The following is an 18252-nucleotide window of genomic DNA, read 5'->3' as shown; positions in this document are numbered from 1 at the left end:
TTTGCTTGAAGAAGGACACAGTTCTCAGAGAATAATCCGTTTTACTATGCTTTACAATAAAAACCATTTACAGCATCTCCATGAAAAATAATGCCATTGAGACTGGCGCAGATGTTTTCCATTATCAAAGAGGCAGCTAATGTAAAATCTTTTCTTTTTGCCTTGAAGACTTCATAAAGTAATTTAAACGTTTTAAAAAAATTTCTTTAAAAAGTCTACTTTACACAACACTAACAAGTCAGCATGCAGGCAAACTTATTTAAACCGGACCAGCAGTGCTTGAATTAACCTTTAAAAAAATAACAATAATCACATGAAGAGAGAAGGTGAAGGTAACTTTACCAACACAAAAAGTCCTTTGGATATTACCGTTCAATAAGCCTGAACTCTGCTAGCAATGGCAGGTGGTCAGAAGAATTATTTTCATTGGGAAGACCATTAACAGTCCAAAGATCTTTCTCTGTTAGAAGTGCCAGCCTGCCAAGAAGTTTCAGACCTCCGTGAAAAGAATCCTCAGCTCCTGGTTCAAAAGAAAAAGTGGAAAAATTCATTATTGTGAGCTAAAAAAAAAAAAAATAATCACACATTCATACATAGCCAGGAAGAGGAAAACAGTATGTCAGAAATAATCACCAGTAAGGTGGTTTGGAAATCGTTGTTTACTATTACGCTCTTAGAGTAGGACTTAAAATCAGTGGTGCTCAAAATACTCAGAAAGACACTACCCTTCCATTTTGCAGAAGGATAAACTGAGGTAGAAAAGTTCATTGTAATTCCCCTGAAAAAGCCTCACACAATCCAGGCCTCTACTCTAGCAGAACAACATTGCTCAACAGAGCTGAGGCTTGCACAATTAAGGATTTTTTGAGAGTTGCTGGTTCACATAACATTTTATTTCTGCATCTTCAAGCGTACAGCTCTGCAGCTGGCAAGCCATACAGGAACTCTTCCTCATAAGGATGAAAGATAAAAGCCTCCTGGCATTTCCCTTCCTAACTGTTCATCATAAGAAAGGGATCTTCCTCCAGTATTTCCCGCTACTTATTTCTATAATCACCTAAAAAAAGAGAAAACCGCATACACACAGAAGAAAAACCGCATCATTGCTTATGGAAGAGGGGAAGATGACTCACAGCCATGCTATTATTACACTACACTTAAAGTATTTGCGTCCTCATAAAAAAAAAAAAAAAAGGCAAAAAAGCAAACCAAAACTGCAAAACCATCATGAGAAGAGTTACAAGCTTTTTCAACTCAAGTAAAGAAATTCCATTGAGACCCTCCCATGACATGCCAAACTTTTAAGACTTGTGAGCTATCTACAGGAGTGCCAGGACTGCTCAGTAGCCCTCGCTCATGCTTTCAGAGCACAGGGATGATGCCGAGCAGGCTCAGTGCTTCCAAGACCAGCAGAAAGGGCAGCTGTAACTTTGACAACAATATTTTCTGTATGAAGGTGATCAGCAGTTTCAGAACTTCCCGGCTGAACCTGGGACTGGTTTACTATAGGCATATTCTACTAAATTGTCCAGCAACTGTTAGAACTCCTCAGATAGTTCAGCAGCTTCACTCCTTCGCCAACAGCCAGCTTTCCAGTCCTCCAACAACCTGCAGTTGTTTACTCCTGCTCTGAAGAAAAGCTTTTTTACTGCAAAGATGCCTTGGTAGCTCTAGAGCACACATCCCCACAGCTCTTCTTCTCTACAGAGAGCTTGGTCTGCACACAGTGACCAACCTCTGCTCAGAGCACTCTGCAACCAGCAATACCAAGCCCTGCAGGACTCTGGTAGATACTGGACACTGCTTTAACAGCAAATCCTGAATAGTTTCTAAGAACTAACAAGTAAAAATTACACCAGTTTAAACTACTCAATGAATTCAAGTTTGGTCCCATTTTGTACTCTAAGGTGGGGTGAAGAATCTATTTGAAAAACAAGTGTAGAAGGAAAAAAGTGCTATAGCTCTGCTGGGGCAACAATATATAAGCAGGTGAACTGGGATTAAATTTTGCACAGGGATGCATTCTGAAATCACACAGCACTGTTAAATCACAGAGCATTCAGAAGTCATTTAGATATTTCTCATAGAATTGTCTAGGTTGGAAGGGACCTTTAAGATCATCTAGTCCAACCATCAACCTAACTGCTAAAAAACCATCACTAAACCATGTCACTAAGCTCTATGTCAACGCATCTTCTAAATCCCTCCAGGGATGGTGCTTCAACCACTTCCCTGGGCAGCCCATTCCAATATTTAATAACCCTTTCCGTGTAAAAATTTTTCCTAATATCCAATCTGAACCTTCCCTGGTGCTACTTGAGGCCATTTCCTCTTGTCCTATCACCTGTGACCTGGGAGAAGAGACCAACCTCTGCCTCTCTACACCCTCCTTTCAGGTAGTTGTAGAGAGTGATAAGATCTCCCCTCAGCCTCCTTTTCTCCAAGCTGAATAACCCCATCTTCCTCAGCTGCTCCTCATAAGACTTATTCTCCAGACCCCTCATATCCTAGTTTTTCAGTCAAAGCTTTTATTTCTATATTGTGAAACGTTTGTATTTGATATTTTACACTTGGCACTTACTGCGCACGTTATGACAAATGAGGCTTTTGTGCACTGACTCAATGAATTTTAACAATCTCAAGGTATGAGTGATGAAGGTGGCCTTTTAACTTCACATACTGAAAACAATATTAATTTGTAAAAATCAGTTGCCATCGACAGCAGGCGTGGAATCCCGGTTTCTTTGTTCCGAGTTCTGCAGAGCCACGTATCAGTGACCTTTGACGGTGGCATGAACCACAGAACTGATGGTGACAAGGGAAGCATCTGTGGATCCCAGCCAGAAATACACCCGCAGAGGTACCGTGTCTTTCTTGCACCATCTGCCGAGTTGTAGCTGCAACTGCAATCAAGAGAGCAACAACTCTCCCAGCAGGGGCCACAGGGGTCATTTGCTTGACAGACATTATATCAAGACTAGCTGAAAAGTAACTTTCTAAGAGAAAGCTCATTTATCAGTTTTAATGCACATCATAAATGGGTGTTCCCCGTTTTGTTGATGAGATGACTGCAAATACTGCTTTGTTTTAGGGCTGGCCACTAACATTTCTCAGGTGCTACCGACGCTGCTGCTTTTCTGTAGCCTCGGCTCTTGTTCCTCTTGTTCCACGCTGAGATGGCAACGACAGGAATGGTCTATTATGTGACAAAGTTTGCCCTGTGTGGCACTACAACTGTGGCGAGTCAACAAGGCCCAGCCCCATTCCTCAGGTAACAGCTGCCATTCAAAGCACTGCCACAAAACTCTGAGGTCCTTCATATGGGTTAAATTATCACTACATTTCCCTTAGAACAGCATCTGAACATTCCCATTTAGCGTTTGTGAAGAATAATTAAAAGCTGGTCTCTTTACCTGGCTGGGCAGTAGCATCGTCGTGTGCTGCAGAATAGAAGATATAATCCACAGTGACAGCGCTTCGGGAGTGACAGGTCGTTACTTCCGGGATCCCAGTTTCAGGAAAGTAATGAGAATAGACTGAAGACAGTTTAAAACAGTGCTGCAATTTTGAAGACAACCTAAAGAGGAATCAAAGAAAATAATTTTATTTTCATGTCTTTCCTAGAAAGAATAAGCAATGAAGAAATACCAAATAATTCCTGGTTACCAAAAAAGTAAATTATCTGAGTATGCAAACTAGCATTTCTCACAGGCCTAAACCTCTAAATGCAAAATGCAGGCAGTTTTTCCAGTAAAAGGCAGATACCTAAGAACCCATCACAACTGGCTTAACTGACACTTTAAATATACGTAGATTTCACCTCCATTTACAGTTTGTAAGATTTCACGTGTCCTCATTCAGCAATCTCTCCCTGACACACGGGTAGAAGTGTCCATGTCCATCAGCTTACACGAAAGCAGCACACTGTGAACTCATCTAACCAGGCCCTTCAGCATACGGGACAATTCTGACTTCTAGGGTTTTTTTTTTTATTCCTCTCCTAAACTAAAGCTATCAAGTATTTTCAAGTCGGGCTACATCTAATCATCTTTCCTCTGCTCAGGCTCCCGTTTTGTCTCTCCCCATCGTCTGTCAACCCATTCCTCTTCACAAAAAACAGGTGAGACAAGATAGGCTGAACTATCTTGAAAGCAAACTGCAAAGCTGCACCTTTGAGCAAAAGGACTCCTCTCTCCCTCCCCAACCATTTGCTCCCATCAGCTCTGCAAATGACACATCCCCAGCTGTTCCTGCCTCACCTTGCACGGCTGCACCTTAGACCCGAGCTACAGCGTGTTCCGGTTACAAGCCCAGCAATTTAAAAAGAAAGTATCAGCATGTCACCTGCCTGACTTGGAGAAGACTGACAAACTTGCCAGCTGGTACAGCACAGAAGGGTGGTAATCTCTGCTCGTTAAGATGAGGTGAAGAACTCCTGCAAGCAGTGTCCAACACATGGCATGCTATGGATTTACACCATAGAATAGGGTTGCCTGTCTTGTTATCTACCTCTTTTCTCATTAATGCCATTACTTAGCTTTTTGATCACCAAAAATCACCAAGTGTATTAATATAACTGTCTGCACTGATACCAAGATCTCATTTCTGATGAGAAATGCCCAATTTGGAGCCTGACCACACAGACACAGTTAGGGCAATTTCCTTCTTCTGTGCCTTACTTTATGCGCCTTTACCGGTTTGGTAAATGCAAATATATTCTTCCTTTCAAAAAGCAGTTATGTTTTCCTTCTCAGCAGTCCAGTGGCAGCTTCCCCCTTCAGTTTAAGCAACACCACACTCCTTCATTACTTCTAGTCTTTTGCTGTTCAAATGGAAGATGACTTTTTGTCAGACAGGCAGATTGGGTTGGGTGAGGACCTTGTATATCCACGTCTAGAATCAGATGCAAGTTTGGTCTAAAAACAAAACAAACCCCCAAAACTAGGAATCAGTCAAGGGCTTCCATGTTTTTCCCCCACACATACTTTTCAGATGCTATTACAGCCTCCTGAGTCTTGTCCAGTTTTGCTGCTTCCAATTCTTCTCCTGCAAAATAAAAATAACATTGAATTCGCATTTAAAAATAAGAGTGGAGGTGAGACCAATATTGAAGAGCTACAGAAAAGAAAAACTACAGAAAATAGTATCTTTAAGTACACTTATTGTTTTGCAGCAGGCAAGACACAATTCACAAAGCTGGATTAAATTATTCTGTTCCGTTATTAAGATCCCCTCCAAAGATTCTTTCAAATTGTGTCCCATTCATTTAAAATTGTTTTTTCTGTCAAAGAAAAAGCGGTGGATGAAAGATGTAATAATATTCAGCAAGGAATCACCTGCTTTTCCCACTTGTTCTATGAAGTGCTTGCACTATAACACATAAACACTGAAGCAGAATGCAGGTTCATGCTACGTACTTGTGCTGCGTTCTTCCACCTCTTTTTTTCCAGTCACAGCACAACTGGCTTTCATGATGAAACACAGCAGTTTAAATATCATGCACCAGCTCCTGAATGACAGTTCCTAATTATTATCTTCTAAAAATTCAAATTTCAAATGCTTATGTGAACAAGTAATTTTACACTCTAATGAGCCCAGCAAGGATATTTTGCAAACTCAAGACTCGGTGTTCTTCCCCCCACTAGAACAGATCAGCTGCATTTCAGCGCTAGCTCAATGATATTTTCGAGGGAGCACAAAATTCAGTGACCTAGAAACTGACCTGCATTTTCTTCTTTTTGTTGCTGTTTTACTTCATATACACAGTTTTGCGAAATACCTAATTTTTTTGGCCAAATTGGAATAGATAAGATTCTTTGTCCCCTTGGAAACTGTTCTTGTCCAGAGACCTATGAAAGACAACATAAGCTTTTTTTTTTTAGACAGAAATCCGATTTAAAAAAAAAATAAAATTGAAACGAGCAGACATTTTTGTCTGTTAAAGTTTTAAGCAAAAAAACACCACAGCCCCCTAGAATAAATCTTGTATAATGGCTCGTCAAATCTCTATAAAAATAATAACAGCCCTTATCAGTAAATCCCCATTGTTTACTTCTATCAAGTTTTTTGCAGTTACCCAATTTTTCAAGATAGTTCTTGTGACACGAAGCTGACAGACTACCAAGAATGCTTTTAGCAACAGAACAGGACTGAAGATATGCAGCTCCCTAGCAGACACTTTATCTTCATGATGCTTTTCCTCTGGGAGCAAGTCAAGTCAAAGCAGGGTTTGACACTACCCACTAGCAACAAACACCAGCGGGGATATTTTTTCATGTTTTCTCATTGTAGGTACTCCAGTTACTTTCTATTAAATAGCATGTGACACATCCAACAGGTACATACAAGAGCTTACAACAAAAAATGACCCAACCTGAAACGGTTCAGGTTCAGCATCTAATTGCATTTTTGCTTTTACAATTATTCTAGCCACTGTAATTCGAGGTTTATCTAAAATAAGAGTCATCTTTCTATATAATACACAGTAAGTATTTGATTAAGTAGTTATTTTATCCTACTTAAAGACTGGGACACTTAAACACAGTGATACAATCATCCCGTGGGTAACTACCTTTCAAGAACAATAAATTTGTTTGTACATTTTTAATTTCAGACTGCTAGAAGCAGATACAAAATCCTGTAAGGCACAACTAATACACACAAGCTTACTTTTGTAACTCCACAGTAACTTTCGCTTTGCAGATTGCATAAAGGGCCCTAAGATTGGTACTGCAATGGAAATAATACAAGCCCAGCTATAGCTATATTTCTCTATAATATATTGCTATATTTTTCTTTAATCAGCATTAACTTTTTTTTTTGGTGAGAAGTGAAAAGCACCACCTACCTTCCCTATAGCAAGTCCTTCATAATTTAGCTTTCCTTCCTTTATGAATCTGTACAACGGAGAACCAGGAACAGAATTGAAGTCACCACAGATGATAATGGGACAGAAGGTACCGTCCTTCTGAAGGGCAACACTAGCGATCTCTGCCAGGAGCATTGCAAGTTGGGTCAGTTTGATGTCCCCTCGCCTTGGGTTGTAGAGCAGATGTGTATTGGCGATACAGATTGCAGCATTAGTTTTGCAGTGAAATTTAGGCTGCAAAAGCAACACCAGTCCAACGTTGTCCCTGTCCAAGAGTGGAATATCACGGCGAAAAAATTCCACGGGGTTTGATGAGATCAGGCTAAATCTGGAAGTTTTGAAGCAAATAGCACAGCCATCAGGTTTTCTCCCCGTTCTCATTTTATACTCACAGTGATACCCTGCAAGAAAGGCAATGAAAAACATAAAATACCACTGTATACAGTTTTTTTTTTTTTTTCAAATTAGAAGAAACCTCACTCTACTTTTCTCATATGGCCATCAACACACAATCTGAAGTACCAAAGACTCTGAAGTTCACATAGAAAAGCAAACGCAAGAGACTTTCTATCCTATTTAGCTTCAGTTTAGATACTACAGGAAACCTGTCTAGTACCTTTTGTGATGTGTAAGCATCTACATAGTTAAAGATACCAGGCATGTTCTTCTCTCCTCATGTGGAAAAAAAAAAGCCAAATCAAAATAACAAAATACTCCACAAGTCACATAAAGTGGACTTGTGTATTGAATTTTTTTCCAGATGTTACCACAATGGTTATTGGAATAATACCAGTGAAGCATTCCAGTCAAAAGTATTAATCACTGTTAAGTCATAAGTCACTGTCTAAAATGATTCATAGAACAAAGATCTCAAACATATTTACATAATTATGTAATTATCCAGTTAGGAGCAAGAGGAAAGCTTTCAACAAGGAAACGGAGACACTTATCAAATGACAGTACTGGAGTTCAAACAAGTCCACCTGAAAATGGCAATTTGTGGAGTTCTCCATTTTATGTAGAGGAGAAACACAGATTTTAATGAAACCTTATGTCGCATTATAGAAGAAAATACCAACAATCTTGAGACAGCATCTAGTTTTTGCCATTTTAAAATGCTTCTCTGCCAAGCCCATGCCATGTGCATTCATGAAGTACAGTCCCATGAAGAGGAGCTCACACCAGTGCTGAAACTGGAGGATTCCCATGCCTCTCTCCCAGCTCCAGGCCACGTGCTCCTGCCGCTTGTTGTGGCACTTACTGTTAGCTCAGGAAGCCAACAGAAAACTAATCCAGGAAAGTGAAATTAGTCTGGATAATATTCTGCTGGACTGGTGGATTTTACCAGTGTAAAGGCCTAGTGAGTGCCAGAACTAGCCCAGGAGAAGGGGCAGGACATGCATCTGAGAGATAAGGAGGGGAAGAGGAAGAGCTGCAGTGAGCTCCATGTCGTCATGTATACCAACAGGAAGCTCAGTTGCCCACAGAAGCCTGCCCTTATAGTGTGGTTTCACATTTCAAGTGGATTTAAATCAGCACTCCCATTCCTCCACCTTCTTTACAAAGGCTCAATGCTGGGAGCCAGACCACCTCCAACTAACTAAGGAAGAAAAAAAGCATCAGTCCAGTGCTGGTCCTTGCACTGCCTCCTCCTGGCATCAGACAAGTGCCAGGAAGACAGCAGGGCCCCAGGACCAGGAGGTGGTGTGGGGCACAACAATCATTAGAGCAGTTCAAACCACCACGGAACCACACCCCCAGCAGCATGTTTCTTATCATAAATTCACATGGGGGAGTGTTAAGATGGTACTAGTATAAGAACTAATGAATACAAGCTGACCACGAATAAAATTCACTGCTGCTATTTGGAAGGTTTCAAGCCAGAAAGAAACATCCCCTAGAACAGCCATCCAACAGGAATACTGGTAGGAAACACTAGGGTAGTTTCAAGAGAGCACTTGATAAATTTATGAATAGGGGTACACAACACTGTGGCAGGAGACTCAATTCTATAACCTAAGAGGGTCTTTTTTTGAAGAAAATAGTATGAGGGGGAGAGAGAAGACAATGTGTTGGTCATAAAAGTTTTGTCATACCCAGGGATTCCAAACTTGACTTGATCTCTGTTCTATAGTGGTCTTCTTGGACTTCTTGTAAACAGAGTACCTAAGGTAAAAGTTTGCAATTAAAAGATATTAGTAAGTACATAAAAATATTACCATATCATATCTCTGTTGGCCAGCCTGTATAGGTTAAAAAAATAAAGAAAAAAAAAAATCAGAGGCTTCTTGCCTCCATAATTCCATGAAAGGATTCAATCTCCTATAGAAAATGCTCCTTAAGATTGCCAAGAGAGCCCCAATTCCTCCTCTGCACCAGGCAGATCCTCACCAGAGTCCCCTTTAGGTGGGCCCTTGGCCTATGCAAGTATAGCTGTTCTTATGTTCAATGCCTTATTTACAGCACTGTACTCAAGTGTGCTTCAGGCACAGACTGAGAAAGATTTACATGAAGAAAAGAAGGTGTTTGAATTATAAAAAAATTGCAGTGTATCAGGAGAACATAGAAATCATGTCAGTAAGACCATTTCAGGAAGTTCTGGACAAAAAAAAAAAGGCAACTATGTGTGGTATGTACTGCAGTTTGGCTTTGCTGTAAGTTCTGACCACACAGAATACACTAATTGTATAAGCATAGATCAAACTACTGTTAAGCATGACAGAACTAAAAGCTCAGTTGGAGTTAACTAGACAGCCCATCTATCAAAATAAAGAACAGCAACGATTTTCTACTCCAGTTTATCAGTTCTTAAGAAATATCCACATCCTTATTTTCTACTCACATCTGCATCCAGCTCCTTGATTTCTTGTAGGATGTTGGGAAATCTGTATGTCCAGATTAACAAGCGCTGTCTGCAGTGCTTGTACAGGTGGGAGTTATCTTCTAACAAATTCTGTGAGAGGATATTGTAGGACATAACTGTAAAATCAAATTTTGCCTCACTTTCTGTATTGCTTTGGTCAGTTTCTTTATTTTCAAAGATTTTCATTGTTCTACCGTGCTGGCAGAAATATTCCCAGTGTCTTTTGGCGCTTCCTGTTAAAAGTACATGAAGCAGAAAAAGTTATGCAATACACCATATGACTGCTTACTGCTCTTCAAAATCATTCTACTGACAACTATTTGTCTTCCAAATGGCTTAAGCAATGCTGAAAGCTTATTTGATTAGCAGTGTTTAAGATGAACTTCATATACACATCAATAACATACAAAACAAAACCACACCCAAAAAAACAAAGCACAAAACCATTATATGCCCCGGATTTCAAACTGCTATGAAATTAGGAAACTGGCATGTTCCAAGTAGACTGCTGCAGTCAGGCTACACCACCCTGCTCACGGTAGAAAGGCTGTCAAACTGGTAAGATAAATCCAGTCTGTTAACATAGTCTTAAACTCCCTTCTGCCACTACCTCCTCGGTGAAGATGCAGTATGTCAGTTTGGGATACATCCTTTAGAGCAGCACATGGGCACCTTGTTGATCTCTCTATCCATGACTGACAAGGGGCTAGGAATGGAGGTTCACCTCTAGGCTGTATGCAGTCGGACAAACTCATCCATAAGCTGCAACAGTGTCCATTACAGTAGTCCCAAAACAGATAATGAACTGGATTTCCATCAGTGAGATTGAGAAATTAAAAAATTAATATGCCTCAGAATTACCAAGAACTTCTGAAAAGGCTTACTTTGCCCTTCTGGCATTCCTAGTTTCACACTTAGTATTGTTACATGAAAGTTTATAAGAATATATCTGCCCATTATTAAGCATCCAATTATTTTTCAGGTACGTATTTCTCCACCTACAAAACTCATGAACAAAGATGCCTTTCAGCCTTTATGTCCCAACTCATCTGAGCGCACGCCGAGGTCGAGTTATCCATGCAATCAACGACTGGCAGACTGCAGCTATAGCTGGTACTGTCTGCCCTATGTGGGTAGTAAATTTCATCACTGTGCTTACATTATTCAGGACTTTATTTAGTATTTGCAATGAATACAGCAAGGCTTTAAGTACTTTTTCTGTAGTGGGAGAGTGCCAACATTGCTCCTTAGCAGGTATCTTTACTTACTGTCAACTTTACAATATGCAAACAAAAGATAACTAGGAAGGACCACGCTGCTGTCAGATAAAGGTATGTCAAAACGTTCTTGCTAAGGGGGTTGAGAAAGGACCCAGCAGTGAAGGCACAGAGCAAACTCCTTTCCTTCAGCTCCTGAAGGTAAGTATGATGCTTCTAAGCCTTATGGATATTTGTCTCCAAAACTCCCTTTGGGATGATGATGGCATCAGTCGCAATGCAAGTTTATTTTGTTAAGGAAGTGATTTATGCAAGAGAGGACCAATTTTGACTGCGCCCCTCTACCTGTTTCACAGTAGACAAAACTGTAAATATCCACAACACTCAGTAAAACATTTGGATGCTACGTAGAAGCTTATATCCATAAAAAGCTGAAGCAGAGACTTCCAAGTTTCATGAAAGTCTGTTACTGAGTTGGGCAGACATCTTTGCAGTACTTACTGCATTTACCTGGATAAGTGCGTTTGCCATTTGCTCTGCCAGGTATGGTCTGACACAAAACTTGCTAACACGCCAGTGGCAGAATAGTTGCACAAACAAAACCACACAATCACACTGGAGGCAAACACCATTAAGTCTCGGTTATCTAGGTCAAATACACCTCAACTGGCTCGGAAATAAGCCAGTTCAGGTCCAGCAGGGCTTATGAGCTCAGGTACAGTACAAGGAATGAAGCTATATGGCTGCCAGCCCAGCTCAGCCCTACAGCAAGTTAGCTAAATCTTTTTGCTTTAATAGAGCTCCCAAGTTAACAGGCCTGATCTGGCGACAGACACCTGAGAGAGAGTTGTCTGAACCAAGCTCAGGACTCCCCAGCTGGGCAAGCCCTCACATAATTGTCTGTGTTCTCCTGCCAAGCACAGTGATCCTAGCTCTGGCAGATGGACAGCACAGAATACAAGTTTACAGACTAAACAGCATTACAAAACTGTAACATTTCAAACACAGATGTTTTCTTGAGAGAGGTGCCAAGAACAAGAGCACCTCAAAAGGTGCAGATAGTATTGCTTATAACTTATTAGATGTGTTTAGCATTACAAATAAGCATGGAAAATTAACAAAGAGCATCTTTTACCTTTCTTGCTGCTATGTTTTTCTTCATTCTGTGCTACAGAAAGACATAATGCTTCCTTCTGATTAGAGAAGCTTTCTGCTTCTTCAGGAGTATTATGCTGGCCACTGAGTCTTCTCTTCTTTGTCAGCGGTTCTTCCCCCTCAGATTTCATACTGGGGTTAGGTAGGTGAAAGCAGGAACTCTGCACGAAGTTATCAAGCTGCCAGTTAGAGTTCTGAAAATGTCTCCAAGGTCCAAAAAATGGAGGGACTCTCCAGTTTGCTGAGAAGTCAACTGGAACAGGAAGTGGAAACGAGGCCCAGGGACAGTATCCGGCCCATCTCACACAGTTGGGAACCGGGCTGTTGAAGGCAAGTATCTGAGAACCGTTCCAGTGGGCGATGCAGTCTCTGCCCAGCCTCTGCACCTGACGGGGCAGCATGGAGTGTCTACCAAAGAAAGCACAGGTTTCATTACTTACACACTTCCCCAGCCACCCATAGTGGACTGTGGATGCAAGTCATCCTGGTCATGACACATACAAGATATTCTTTCTTCACAAGTAAACACATCCAAGATAGTAAAACCTTTTTAGACACACAAAAGACATTTAAATCTTTATCTAAATGTGGGACTTTACACATCAATCTTTTTTTCGCCCTTCAGATTTACAAACGCCATTTAACTTTCAAACTGTATCCACTTGAATAACTACTTAGAATTTCTTTTCTGCCCTGTTGGATTCAACTACCAGATCCTTCACGTGCTCAGTGTAACGACCTTTGCAAAAGGTCATTTTTGCATGCTGTATTAACCTTATAGTAAGGCTATCTGAAAGGAATCAGAAAACCGCTTTCCTTCACGCAGTCAAAAAGCTGCTCAAAAAGCCATTGACTTGGCTCAAACCACAATGCCAACAAGACAGGGAAACAGACGTGCTAACCCTCGCACCATCTCTGGCACTAGTTTGTAGAGTAAATTTGCATTCTTATTTGTGGGAAAACTGCAGTTTAGTGATTACAGTCATGAAAATAAGGGGTTTTTTCTTTTTTTTTTTAAGAACAAAAATCAAATCAAACCTGAGTCTCAACAGAAACGCAGGAAGGAAGGCTGAGTGACAGCAATCTGTCTCAGCTTCCTCATTGTTTAAATAAGGAGGCGTATTTTGAGCTTACAAACAAAAGACATCAGACCTTGGTGCGCCTGAAGTTGACCTGAAGCGAGCAGCTGCTCGCTGCCGCTCGGCCCAGCGAATAAATCCAAATACAACTTTCGGGAAAAACCAGCCTGTCCTGAAACAGCACTTTAGGCCGCGGGCACCGCAAGCAGCCGGACAGGACACACCAACACAACAGCCCCCAGGGCACCAGGGCTTTTGGGACAGACCTGAGGGGGGGGAGGGCACATCTCCTCTGCAAAGACCTCCCGGAAACACGCGTTTTAAGGAAAAAGGCAGGGAAAGGCTGCCTTCTTTTTAGGAAGCCCCAGGCGAGCGCTTCCCCACACAAACACCTACAGCCGGCAAAGGAAAAGCCCGCGCCGTGTTTTTGTTTACCGCGGCCCTGCTGTGCCTAATGGCGGGTATTTAAAACGAGCGACTGCCAGTCTCCCCCCGGCCGGGCCAGGGGCTCCGTTTCGGCGGCCAGGCCGCTCCCCGGCCCCACCATTAGTGCGCGGTTCCCCCGGCACAGGCCGCCCCAACCTCCCCGGGGACCAGGGCCGGCTGCCGCCCCACAGCCCCTCGACCCGGCCGAGGCCCGGCACCCCCTTCCCGAACCCCCGCTTACCTGCCGGCGGGCCCGGGTGCGGGCCCGGCCCAGGGGGGCCCCGTTACCGGCTCCGCGCAGCCCCGGCACCCCCAAAGGGGGTCATTCCAGGGCAGCGCCAGCTCCGCCCGCCGCTGCCGGCCGACCCGCCGCTTACCTCGCAGGGGCGGCGGCGGCGGCGCGCCCTGCGCCCGCTGGCTCCTGGGACTTGTAGTCCGAGGGCCGGTGCCGCCCCGCCGGAGCCGGGGTTGATGCGGGCGGGAGGCCGGCGCCGAAGCCAGGCCGCCATCTTAGGCCAGGGCGCCGGTGGGGATGGCTCGGACAGAGCCCGGCCAAAGCCGGTGAAGGTGGCTTGATTTCAGGCTTGTGGTTCTTTTAGATGGATGTAGCGCAGTTCCAATGGAGTAGTTTCCATATGCGGTCTTCTCCTTGAGATTACTGTCTGTCCCCGTAGGGTCTTAAAAGCCTCTCGGGAAGAGCTGCCGTCTGTTTCAAGGTGCCGTTTCAGGGCAGCAGCACCACGTTTACCATCTGCAGAAAAACAAAGCCCACTCACCTGAGGCAGAACTTTAACATTCGCAGGGTAAAACACAGCCGAAGAGGCTCTGCGGAGCGAGGGTGGCCCCGAGGAGGCTGAGGAGAGCTGCAGGCCCCGGGGAACCGACCCACCCCTGCCCACAGCTGCATCAACAACCCTCTCCCGCTCTTAGTCTGTGATGCTTGAATAAGCAGTTGAAACGCTTTCTTGAGGTCTTCTGAGGACAGAGTAAATGCTGGCTCCGTTTCCTGTACGGAAACGTAGTACAAAGCGTATGAAATATGATAGTGCTGAATAGCGCAGATGCTGCGCAGGAACTGTAATCAGCTAAAATACTGTTCCTCTGCGTGCCTTTTACTGGTTTGATGCAAGTGACTTTAAATAAACAATATTTCCCAAGTTTTCCCAGGAGAGGGAGGGGAGACTGAAACAAATAATGCAGTTATGTTCAGAGTGTGCTAGTTAGGCAACGTGTCAAATCCTCTTTGGGTCTTTACTTCTTGAACACAGCTTAAGGGCCAAAGGTGAAAATGTCCATCCATTTTCTATTTAGTTTCTTCACAACGTAATAACAGAGCAAATTTACAAACTCCATAATAATACATGGGTAGTAAAAGATGCCCCAATTATATTTTCTGGACCTATGTTATTTTGGCAATTTGCTCCTTTCTGTATTTTTGAAGTATTCTTAGATATATTTCTAAGATAGAAGACAGAAAGCTATAGGTACAGTAACAGCAACAACTGCTGTTATTTTTAGGAGCAGAGGGAATCTTCCCTTGGAATGCAGTTGTTTTCTGCATTTTGGCTGCATAAGACACCCAAGTTACTCTGTCGCTTTAAAGGTTTTTACATAACAGTAATCTCAGTAGTGATGCTGGAAAAAGGGAGGGGCTGAAGCTTTGTGTATTTTTTTAAGATAAACCTTAAGGAAAAGGAAGATATGCTGATAAGCATAAAAGTTAATTATGTAACAGAAAATAGAAGATGAGTAAAAGATTAATATGATGCAGATTGTTTCTTTTCTCAATTTTATTATTATTTCTTGCCTTGACCTAGGAAAGTTAACAAGCCAGATTGTTTACCCTCCTCTAACTATTATTTTGTATATCTAGGTTGGCTGTACAATATTAAGAGATATTTGGAGATAACCAAATTATCTCCAAATTCTGATTTGTAACTAGAAGCCAAGCATGAGTCATTTGAGCTTTTGAAACTCCTCAGTGAATGGAGGCTACTGACTCACTGAGGGATGTTTTAATTTATTATATTGCATATAAGAACAGCCATGCTGGTTCAGATCAATGGTCCACTGAGCTCAGTTTCCTGCTTTCTAAAAGCGGTGAGCAGCAAATGCTTAGAAATGTGCAGGGGCTGGGAAACTTCAAATGAATTCTCTCCCTGCCTCTAGCTGTTTTCAGCTCAGCAGATTCCTAAGCCTGATGTGTTTGTTTCTTTAGTTAACCCTCAGTGACTCCCTCTCCCCCAGGTACTTGAATTTGCAAACTTTCTGCATCAGCAACATCCTTTGACAAGAGTCCTACAGTTCTAGCACTCATGTGAGGAACGATTTTATTATTATTAATTTTGTGACCTCATTCCTACCAGCTTTACTGGCCTCTGGTTCTTCTGTTAAGAGAGACTGAACAGTCCATCTCCTCCATGCCATTCATGATTTCATGGACTACCACATCTCCTCACGTTATTCCTTCTTCCATGCTGAAAAGTCTAAGACTACTCCATTGTTATACATGGGAAAGCTATTCCATGTATCTGGTCATCCTTATTGTTCTTCTTGGTTCAGCTATGGAGTTATACAGTTGTAATATACCCTTCTCTATTTTGTTCTCTACTCCTACTGCTCCCTCCTCCTCCCACCAGACTGCAAGCTTTTGAGTTAGGCAGCATGTCAAGATGGAATTTTTTCCTCGGAAGATGCATGAGTTAGCTATTGAAATTTAAATGAGATCTATTATGTAATTCATCAGGGATTAGTCAACGATGGCTTCAGTCCTGTTGATTTCTATTTATACCACTAAACCCTCAAAACTACCACATCTTGTACGTTATAAGCAAGTGCTGCTTCATAAGCAAACATATACCAGAACTGGTTGTCTAATCATGTTATGACACTAGAGGCTTATATGAGCTGCATGATGTATCACATAATTAGTATACCATGCTAGAAAATGTTCCATGTTTTCTTCAGCAAGTGTATTTTCAACCAGTTGTTTGTGTTTTAGATGTGACACCACCACATCTGAGTAGCTGCAAGTTTTCTATAGCTAAAATTAGAGAAGATGGGAGTAAAAAACTATCCTCAAGATCATGCTGTGTAACCCCTCTGGTAGCCAGGTTGGAATTCCCATTATAATAAGGTAAGAACTGAGTGAGGGCAGTGTCCAAATTAAGAGTAACAGTAATTTTGTAATCACTAGGAATAATGATAGGACGAGGAGTAACAGTGTTAAACTGAAAAAGGTTAGATTTAGATTAGATGTTAGGAAGAAATTCTTTACTCTGAGGGTGGTGAGACACTGGAACATGTTCCCCGGGGAAGTGGTGGGTGCCCCGTCCCTGGAAGTGTTCAAGACCAGATGGGATGGGGCTTTCAGCAACCCGATCTAATGGAACACTAGATCAGGTTGGAACTAGATGGTCTTTAAGGTGCTTTCCAACCCAACCCATTCTATGATTCTATGATAATAAGGAAGAGGTGAAACTGGCAGTGCTGCCAAACAGCAACACATTGAAACTGCCTAGAAGGACTCAAAGGTGAGCTTGTTCTTCCAGGTCTGTAGAAGCGAATCTGATCAGGAACTCAGAAAATGAATGTGTTTATAGAAGAAGAGTTTTATGTAGCCATAATTGGAAATGTTGTAAAGATTCACGATGCAGTTCACTCATCCTCTAAGGAGACACTTGTTTACTATTAGCTTCAGGACAAGACCCTTTCATCTTTTACAAAGAAATGCAATTAAGTATTTTTCTTTATGTCAAAGACCTGCATGAGATCAGAGATATTAATAACCTGGTAATGAAAAGCTGTTTTTCTTAACATCCGCTATTAAATGAATGAAAACACAGGAAAGAAAGTAATCATAGCAGTTCATATAACCTGAAGTGTGACCTGTATTTCACAGAATTTCACTGTATTTGCACAGATCTTGGCTGGTATCGATCCCACTAGGGCCCAGTGACTGAAGGTACCTGTGCTCTTCCGAACCGGTGATGGTAGGAGGCCGTGCAGCCCCAGGTCGTGCTCCTTCGGACCGAAGCCGTGCGCCTCGAGCCCCTGGAGAGTTTGCTGGCACCAAAGCTTCTGGCAGCCCCGAGATGGAGAACCTGCCTGAGGCACCAAGCGTCGCCGCAATTCAGTAGCTATCGCACTTGCCTTGCTGTATAACATTCCTCTTCAAAATCCGGGAGTCGTTTCTGCCTTACAGGCCTTTAGGTTTAGGGCAGCATATCTTAAAGTAGCCCATGGCGACCGCTGGAAGTGGTGTACCGGCTCCGTCACTGGAAGCTCTTGTAGAAGCCATGGGGAGCTTGTACTTGTGGTCCCTCACAGCCCTGCCCCGGCAGGACACCTGGACGGGAACCGGGCTGCCTGGGTGATTTCACTGTGACACCTTGGCCTCATCCACGCCACCGCAGGCTTTCAGGCTCCCGAAAGAGGCGGCCACATCCCAGTCGCCTGTCAGGAACCGGGGGTACTCAAAACCCGCGGCTGGAAGCGGTGCGGGAGAGAGGGCGGGAGAGACGGAGAGGGCCCGGCCGGGCCGGGGGCCATCCAGCACCCAGCGGCTGCCGTGCCTGGGCCCGGCTCCAAGCCGGCCGCCAAAGCTCCGGGGAAACACCCGGGCGTCCCCTCACGGCGGCGGGG

General features: G+C 42.9%; 1 protein-coding gene across 2 annotated transcripts; it reads right to left on the bottom strand.

The window, feature by feature from the left end:
• Positions 1 to 24: 24 nt before the first annotated feature.
• Positions 25 to 18231, bottom strand: ANGEL2 (angel homolog 2 (Drosophila)). 2 transcript variants are annotated; one of them, XM_014950693.1, is made up of 10 exons: positions 17577 to 18231; positions 13850 to 14359; positions 12084 to 12511; positions 9711 to 9964; positions 8965 to 9034; positions 6848 to 7269; positions 5723 to 5849; positions 4986 to 5046; positions 3414 to 3577; positions 25 to 520 (listed from the first exon to the last, which is right to left on the bottom strand). In XM_014950693.1, the coding sequence occupies exons 3-10, from the start codon at positions 12502 to 12504 to the stop codon at positions 366 to 368; spliced, it is 1674 nt and encodes a 557-aa protein (XP_014806179.1). In that variant the 5' UTR covers positions 12505 to 12511; positions 13850 to 14359; positions 17577 to 18231; the 3' UTR covers positions 25 to 365. The 2 variants fall into 2 exon arrangements, with proteins under 2 accessions (XP_014806179.1, XP_014806178.1); XM_014950692.1 differs by lacking the exons at positions 13850 to 14359; positions 17577 to 18231 and adding an exon at positions 14385 to 14560.
• Between the last annotated feature and the right edge of the window lie 21 nt (positions 18232 to 18252).

This window comes from Calidris pugnax, unplaced genomic scaffold (genome assembly GCF_001431845.1).
Source record: "Calidris pugnax isolate Ruff unplaced genomic scaffold, ASM143184v1 scaffold24, whole genome shotgun sequence".
Classification (NCBI taxonomy): domain Eukaryota; kingdom Metazoa; phylum Chordata; class Aves; order Charadriiformes; family Scolopacidae; genus Calidris; species Calidris pugnax.
This window is presented reverse-complemented; position numbering and strand designations above follow the sequence as displayed.